The sequence below is a fragment of the Gossypium arboreum genome, chromosome 3 (assembly GCF_025698485.1).
Source record: "Gossypium arboreum isolate Shixiya-1 chromosome 3, ASM2569848v2, whole genome shotgun sequence".
Taxonomy (NCBI): domain Eukaryota; kingdom Viridiplantae; phylum Streptophyta; class Magnoliopsida; order Malvales; family Malvaceae; genus Gossypium; species Gossypium arboreum.
In genome coordinates, this window is record NC_069072.1 from 71,020,370 (window position 1) to 71,029,277 (window position 8,908).

At 34.5% G+C, this 8,908-nt stretch overlaps 1 protein-coding gene across 1 annotated transcript; it reads right to left on the reverse strand.

Moving 5' to 3' along the window:
- Positions 1 to 836: 836 nt before the first annotated feature.
- LOC108476439 (UV-B-induced protein At3g17800, chloroplastic-like) lies at positions 837 to 3,032 on the reverse strand. The gene is made up of 4 exons (XM_017778666.2): positions 2,838 to 3,032; positions 2,617 to 2,765; positions 2,012 to 2,307; positions 837 to 1,929 (listed from the first exon to the last, which is right to left on the reverse strand). Exons 2-4 carry the CDS (start codon positions 2,755 to 2,757, stop codon positions 1,098 to 1,100), a joined length of 1,269 nt encoding a protein of 422 aa, XP_017634155.1. The 5' UTR covers positions 2,758 to 2,765; positions 2,838 to 3,032; the 3' UTR covers positions 837 to 1,097.
- Between the last annotated feature and the right edge of the window lie 5,876 nt (positions 3,033 to 8,908).

Here is an 8,908-nt window from a genome sequence, read left to right on the forward strand (position 1 = left end):
ATTCATCGTGAGGTTTTTGGAGAGGATGCTTCAAGTTTTGGTTTTCAACAGGAGTTAGGAGAGGAAACCAGTCATAGTGTTGTGGGTGATGAAGATAATGTTTCTAATCCTATTAACATAGGAGTAGGAGTAGGAATAAAGGATAAGCAGAGAGGGCTTGAACCGATTACAAGTGAAAGTGTGATGGAGTCTTTAACACATTTTCCAATTTTACTTGAAGAATGCCACAAAAGCCAACAGAGGGATGTAAAGCTCAGGGAGTTAATGTTTCAAAGGCAATAGATTTTGTAATTCCCGAAGTTTTAGTACATCGGACTAGGTTGATGATACGGTTGGGTTTTGGAGAAAAATAGCTTGTGATATAGATGTCTCAAAAGGTTGAAAATAAGAGTTGAAAAAAAATTGAAAGATCATTTAAGGTCGGAGAATGGGTTTACTTGAAGCTGCAATCTTATAGGCAGCAATCAATAGCTACCAAACCTTGCATGAAACTAGCGCCTACTTTTACCCATATTATTGTCTTAATTATTTCCTTCAAAAGGATATTATTGCCTTAATTATAAACGTAACCCAAACCTTAATGTTTAATAGTTTAAAGTACCAAACTGATCTTTAGGGGCCTGGAAACAAGTCAAATGGGTTTATTACAACAGTATAATTGAGATTAATAGTTCTGATCAAAGTGAAATGAAACCTTTCGGCCATTAAAGGGATTGAAACCTTAAGACTTGCTAAAGAGAAATCCAAATCTCCTTTTTAAGATTTTGTTGATAAAACTTCGGCATAACTTTTATTATTCCATAAGTCCCTTCAAATAGAGATTATAATAACTGAAATTATATATCAAATTAAATAAACTCAAAAATATCACTACTGAGAAATTACCATAGCATATATACATTTCAGTTGTAAATTAAAGAGGAACAATAAAGCATATTTCAAAAGTATCCAAGTTCCTAACAGGAAAACATATCTATGTACAGAATAATCAGTGCAAATTACTAAGTAACAATCACCACCAAATACACTCAATTTAAACCATAAGTCTAGTCAGCTTAGTCCCACACTCCCCTCTACTTAGTTTGCTTTGAACATAGTTAATTCATAACAAAGTGGTACCTTGAGTCCACGAAGCTTTCAACATCCCATAGAAAAGAACCAAAGGTAACAGCCTCCAAAACAAGTCTCTTCAAACCGCCAAAGCTAATCTTAATAAGCTCATCATTGGATGAATCAACGGTCCCTTGAGGAGTTATAGCAATCTCAGGTCTTCCAAATAGAGCCTCTGTGTGCTTCTCTATAATGCCAACAGCTTCTTTTGATCTAATTGAAGCGTATCTCTGAAGTGTCTCCCCATCGAAGGACATAACATAAGTCCTTAGTCGAGAGGGCTTTATCCCACTACCAAAACCTCCAGGACTGATCCCACCAGACCATGATGAGACTTCAGCGTGTGATGAAGCAGCTTGATAGGAGTCCCCTAGACCAGAAGGTCTTGTGTCATCCCCCACAGTTTGCTCAATGCTACTTTTGTCACCATCTGAAGCACTTGGAAGGACTTTCATTGTCTTCTCAAGCTGAAATCGCTGGTCAACCCGCCTCAGAAAGTATCCATACATCACCGACGCAGCATAGACCTGCCCAACCCTGAGTTTACTTATCTGTGCTACAGATGTTGAATCACCCAATCGATTTCCCAGGATGAGTGCTAGGTGGTTTTGAATCATCTCATGGGCCTCAGCTGAGTGGAGCTGCTCAAGCTTATCTTCTTGGCTAGGCCATGTGTCCACTCGACCTGAAGGATCTGCAGAAGAAGTTATAGCAGGAACCAAGGAAATATTGGCATCCATAAACTTTTGTACAACCAATGCATAGAGAATCTCTTCTAATGCCCTTTTCCGCTCATTAGCTTTAACCTCAGCAATTCTCCTGCAACAAATTCAAACTTTTTTGCATGAGAGAAAATTTCACATAAAGTATAAATAGTAAGCATCTCAGATGAGTGGCTAACCTATACAATACTAAATCCGTGCCTGAAGCAGACGGCTCTTCCTTCTTTTCATCAGTATCACGGTCACTTTGAAGTTGTTCAAGCTGCTGCTCAACTGCAGCAGGAACAAGATGAGGATGACTTATCAAGATTTGGGACAAAAACTGACCAATTGGAGATTCCATCCGAAGTGGCGCAATTTGAGCATTGGGTTCAGCTGAGTCAGGAGATGAAGACGCCTTTACCACCATGCCTCTCCTACCCCCCAAACCCACTCTCCTATTCCGTGATTTTGAATACGAAACTGAAGAATAAAGCTGCAACAAATTTTAAAAGAGAAAACACCAAATCAACTACAGAGTTCCCACATAAATTTGATATCAAAACACAGTATCAATCAAAAAGCTGTAACTGAATAGAACAAATCTATTTTAAAAAAAATGGGAAGATCACAACTCTACCCACAGATTCTATTTAATAAAAATAAAAATAACAACAAAAATAAATAAAAATCAGCTCAAATGGGTGTTATAGACCATTTGGGTTTGCAAGTATCAGGATTTCCCCCCTCATAAATTACACTCTTTTTTTTTTCCTTTAAAAAAGGTAAGAAGCTAAATTGAAACCTTGATAGGGAAGGAGGGGCGAGGGTTGGCAGCGAAACGTGGAAAAAGTGGGCCATTGGCAGCTAATAGGGCGGATCTAGCAGCGGAGCATGAAGTTCGATGTAGAGACATAGAAGATCCAACCACAGTGGCTGCGTCCATTTTGAGGGCTGGAAAATATCATTTCCGTCAGATAAAAAGAATAAAAGCAGAAGACAAGATATATTGAAGAAAAGATTTACCTTGAACTTGAAGAAAAAAAGAAGAGAGAGGAAGTTTGAGAGGAAGAAATATAAGGTTGGTCGTTTGAAGTGGGTTTGGAGGAAAATGAAGGACAAAGGGCGGAGTCTCCTATTTTAATTCTTCTCGTCAACTACTACGCTCCCTTTTTTCTCTCTCACTGCTTTTATATTTCTACTTTACGTTACCAAATATCAATGTAACAAAAAATGTGATTAAGGTTGTAACAACTCAGCTAGTTTAGCTAAACCCTACAAAATGCCCCTCTACTTTCTCTAAATTACTCCATTCGCGCTTCTTCTTTTCAAATAACCTTGAATTTGTTTCTCTTAAAATAATAATAATTTAACTTAAATATGATGGAAAAGGAATTTCCTAAACTTCAATTTTTAATATTTAGTTTTACATAAATACATTTATTTACATATAATTATTTATGTATAAAATAGGATTTTATATCTATAATTTATAAAAATAAATTTATAGGTTGATATATTTCAATTAACCAAAGTTAAAAGGCAAATTATTTTAATATAAAAGAAACTAGCATCTCGAAAGGAGAAGGGTAGATTGGTAAATGGGAAAAAGATATTTGAGATGAGGGGTGGGAGTTGAAGTCAAATCAAAAGCAGGAATGGTGGCTACGTAATTGATATTCGAGAAGTGTTTGGATACTGAGTTATATGGTTGACGTGTCTTGTTCTTTCTGAATAATTCTTTTGTGGTTTTGCATTTTTTGACAAATCAATTTTTATTTTTTTTGAAATGATTATACGAGACGGGACCTGCTTCTGCAACTCTCAATGTTTTCAGATGTAATATTCTCTGATTCTGACTACCAATACTTAGGGTTCAAATCTGTTCATACGTGGGCATCATGCCCCCTCTCTTTCTTTCCATTCGCTTAATTTTAATTTTTTATTTTTATGTCTCATTTTAATATAATTTAATTTCTATATTTTTATTAATTACTCTAAATAATTAATATTATCAATTCTTTTATTAGAATTTAAAATTTTACCACATATTCATGTCTTTATAATATACTAACAGATAGCAGATCAACCAAAGAAAGTATAACAAGATAGTAGAAAAGAATTTCATTTCTACACATTATACTGAACACCAAGACAATCTCCAACCAAACAATCTTCGTAGTAGAATGAGCCAACCCCCTATACTCCACTTCTGCTTTGGACCTGGACACAACCTGTTGTTCCTTAGAGCCTTAAGACACACGATTACCACTAAGAAAAACACAAAACCCCGTTTTATATCTACTATCATCCAAATCAATTCCCCAATTAGCATCAAAATAACCAACCAAATCTAAACTGGAAGCAACTGTGAAGTGAAGACCATAGTCCACAGTGTTTTGGAGATATAACAAGATGTGCTTGACAGCATTAAAGCGTTAACCAAAAGGCTTATGCATAAACTAACAAACTTTGTTTACAGCAAGCGTAATGACAGGCTTGGTGATGACAATGTACTACAAAGCTCCCACAATACTCCTTTACTCAAAGCCATTCTCTATAGCACTTCCAACATGTTGACACAAATTTGTTGATGTGGCCATAGATGTAGCATAGCCTTTAGCCTGATCTATACTAATTTTCTTTCGAAGATCAAGAATATACTTACGCCGACTTAACAACAGACCGTCAGTAGTAGAAGAGACTTCAATACCTAGAAAGTAACTCAATTGTCCCAAGTCTTTCAACGAGAACTAAGTATCTAAAGTTTTAACAAACATATCTACACTACCTTGATGGTTCCCAATGATAATAATATTGTCCACATATACCAAAACATAAAGGATCATACCTCCTACCTTCTTAACAAAGAGAGAAGCATTGGATTTGGACAGAACAAAATTAGAAGAAAGAAAAAATTCCTTTAGCTTAGAAAACCAAGCTCGAGGAGCCTACTTGAAGCCATATAATGCTTTCTTCATCCTGCACACTAGAAGTTGATATTCATGTTGTTGTTCAAAACCAAAAGGTTGAGTCATATAAATCTCTTTAGAGAAATCGACATTAAGAAATGCATTGTTGATGTCTACTTGTCGCAGTTGCCAACCAAACTTCACGGCCAAAGCCAAAACAACTCGTAATGTTGTTGGCTTAACAACCAGGCTAAAAGTCTCTTGGAAGTCCATGCCTACATCCTGAAGACACCCTTTGACCACCAATTAACCCTTATAACCAGTTACTGAGCCATACGTAATGCGTTTGAGTTTGAACACCCATTTGCAACCTACAGCCTTTTTGTTTGCAGGTAAAGGAACCAAGTCACATGTTTTATTCTTGAGAAAAACATCATATTCCTGTTAAGCTGCCATTTTCCACTCATTGCTAGTAAAAGCTTCCTCAATCGTAACAGGTTTTTTTTCACCTAACTCAACTGAAAACACATTTGGTTTAAAATATAACACTCTTAGACCTGGTTGCATAGGATGAGAATTGTCACAGACAGGTAAAAATGTTGGATGACCTTGAGAAATCCCAACAAATGAAGCAACTTCTGAGAACACAATTGGACCTCTAGATGAGCTAGCAATCCCATCATATGAAGTTGTATCATGAGGAGAAACATTAGCAACACCGTTAAGTGAAACATTTGCAGCTTGACCCAAACACGCATCAGTAGAAATAGAGGAAGAAGCAGCACAAAGTCTAATAGTTGAACTTGACACAGCAGGTAATTCCAAGTAAGGAGAAGAATCAATAGGAGCAACATAACCAATAGACCGACCAGAAGAAGGAACCATAACAGGAATATTGGACTATTGATGCAGAAACCTTGACTAAGTATGAGAATTGGAACCACTGCCTAGCTTATCAAGAGAAACAGAAGGAAAGAAACCTTCATCAAAGACCATATGTTTGGAGATAAAAATCTTGCTAGTTTCATCGAGGCACTTGTAGCCTTTATGGACTAGACTATAACGAGCAAAAACACAAGGTTTGAACCAATATTGAAGCTTATGATTATTGAATGCCTGAGATATGAATAACACCTACACCCAAACACCTTCAGCTGCATGTAATTTGGTGAAGTCTTGTATAAAATTTCATGGGGATACCTTCCATTGAGCATAGGAGTAAGAAGCCTATTGATAAGATAGACCGCACTGACAAATGCATGAGCCTAGAAATGCATAGGCAAAGCAGCTTGTACAAGTAATGTCAAGCCATTATAGACAACATGCCTATGTTTTATTTTGAATAAACCATTTTGCTTTGAAGCATGAGGGCAAGAAAATCGATAATGAATACCCAACTGAGAAAGAACCTTAGGAAATGATCGAAACTCCCCACCCCAGTCACTCTAAAGAACTTTAATATAATAGCCTATTGGAACATTTTCAAATATTTATAGTATTCCAATAACTATAAATGAATAGGTGTAATTTTTTATCATTGGTCAAAAGTTATATCATTTGATTTTTGAAAAAGAATTATAACTACTCAAACAATAGTATTTGAATAGTTATAAAATTAAATGAATAATTATTATTTATTTATTTATTCATAAAGACACCTATTGAAAAATGTCTCTCTGAAGAGACATGAAAATTCCTATAAATAAGAATGGGATTTCATTTGGAAATCACACCAACAAGTTCTAAAAGTTTTTTTCTATCCTTCCTCATTTTCTAATATTATTAGATTGTTATATAAAGAGTTATTGCAAAAATTCTTTGTAGAAATTAAGTTTCTTGCTATACATTGCTTAGTACTTAATGGACTATTCTTGTCACTGCAAAATTATAAATAGTCATGAGCTTCATTGTATCCTCAAGGTTAATTTTCTTGGAACTCATTTACACACTGAAGATAGGTGGGGGTGAATATAACCTTAAAGATAGTGGCTTGATACACGTCTTAGAGCCTTCTCTTATTTCTTCTTTTTCTGTTCGAGTTGCATTCGTGTGTTCGAGATTTTCATCACCAGATGACAATTTCGTGATATTGAAAAGATGTTGAATCAATTTAAGCAAATGATATGAAAGTGGATGAAATGGTTGTTGTATCCTCCATAATAGACAAACTTCTTCTATCTTAGAAATACTTTAAAAGAAATCTAAAACATAAGAAAGAGGAAATATCTCTTGAGGCTTTTGCAAATCATCTTCGTATTGAAGAAGAATATCAAAAGCAAGATCAAAATCTAAATTCTGAAAATGCCAAAGTGCATGTTACGGAGGAAGTACAGACTACTAAACCATTCAAGAGAAAGTTCAAACATACTAACAGAGCACCTAAGTTCAAAAAGAAACAAAATAGCTCATGCTATCATTGTGGTAAGCCGGGACATTTCAAGAATGAATGTCTATTTTTAAAGAAGAAATCATTTTCTAAGGCTTATAATAACGAAAATTTTGTTGTAATAATATCTGAAATTAACATGGCATAAGATGATAATACATGGTGGATTGATACCGGAGCAACCAAACATGTGTATAAAGACAAAAACATGTTCACAAAGTTTACACAATGTGAAAATGACAATGTCTTGTACATGGGAAATTCTTTCACCACAGCAATCAAAGGCAAAGGGTCTGTTGAACTACAATTCACTTCTGGAAAGGTTTTAACCTTAAATGATGTATACTATGTACCAAAAGTTAAGAAGAATTTAGGGTCTAGAAGCCTGTTGAATAAGTTTGGTTTCAAACTTGTTTTTGAAGCAAATAAGTTTATTTTGTCTAAGGAAGGAATTTTGTCTAAGTTTATCAAGTGCTTAAGATCGGATAGAGGTGAAGAATATTATAATCCAAGTTATTTTGAATCCACTGGAATTGTTTATCAAGTTTTAGCCTCTTACACACCACAACAAAATGGTGTAACTGAAAGGAAAAATAGAGTAGTGACTGAAATGGCAAATTCAATGTTATCATATTCAAGCATTAGACAAGGTTTTTAGGGAGAAGCCGTTCTAACATCTTGTCATATATTGAATAGAGTTCCTAATAAGGAAACTAAAATAACCCCCTATGAACAATGAAAGAAAAGGAAACCAAACCTTAATTATTTGAAGGTTTGGGGTTGTAGAGCTATTGTCAAAGTTCCAACACCTAAACATAAAAAGTTAGGTGAAAGAGGAATTGAATGCATATTTATAGGATTTTCACATAATAGCAAGGCATATAGGTTTATGGTAATTGAACCAAATGATTCAATTTCAATTAATATTGTTACTGAATCAAGAGATACTATTTTTGATGAAAATAGATTTAATTCTATTTCAAGACAATTATAGCCACAACAATTAATTCATTCTTCAAATGAGAATGAGATTTTATTGGAACAAATTAATAATAATGATGAATCTTGTCAAGAATTAAGAAGTAAGAGGATTAAAAAGGTCAAAGATTTTGGACCAGATTTTATTATGTTTCTTGTAGAAAGAAAAGGTGAAAGTATATGCAATAAGATACCTTACTGTTATAATACGGAATCTAATCCTATTACATTTGAAGAGGCAATGAAATCTCAAAACTCTACTTTTTGGAAAGAAGCAATAAATGATGAGATGGATTCAATAATAGGAAATCAAACTTGGATCTTAATTGATCTTCCACCAGGTTCCAAACCAATAGGTTGTAAATGGATCTTCAAAAAGAAAATGAAGGTCGATGGAACCATTGATAAATTTAAAGCAAGGTTGGTAGATAAAGGTTTTACACAAAAACAAGGTATTGATTACTTTGATACCTATGCTCCAGTAGCAAGAATTGCTACAATTAGACTCTTAATATTACTTACCTCTATATATAATTGGGTTGTTCACCACAAGGATGTTAAACTACATTTTTAAATGGTGAATCGAAAAAGGAAGTGTACATGGAACAACCAGAAGGATTTGTTGTTCCAGGACAGGAGCATAAGGTATGTAAGCTTGTTAAATCTTTAAATAGACTTAAACAAGCACCAAAATAATGTCACTAAAAGTTTGACAAGGTTGTTTTAGCTAATGGCTATAAAATAACTGAATCCGATAAGTGCATATATAACAAATTTAAAAATGGAAAAGGTGTCATAATTTGCTTATATGTAGATGACAT

Excerpts from the sequence above, each read along its gene's own strand:
- LOC108476439 (XM_017778666.2), bottom strand. The coding sequence starts at position 2,757 with ATGGACGCAGCCACTGTGGTTGGATCTTCTATGTCTCTACATCGAACT. Across the intron at positions 2,308-2,616 it reads GCCCCTCCTTCCCTATCAAG|CTTTATTCTTCAGTTTCGTA; the intron begins GTTTCAATTTAG and ends AATTTGTTGCAG. Across the intron at positions 1,930-2,011 it reads ACGGATTTAGTATTGTATAG|GAGAATTGCTGAGGTTAAAG; the intron begins GTTAGCCACTCA and ends AATTTGTTGCAG.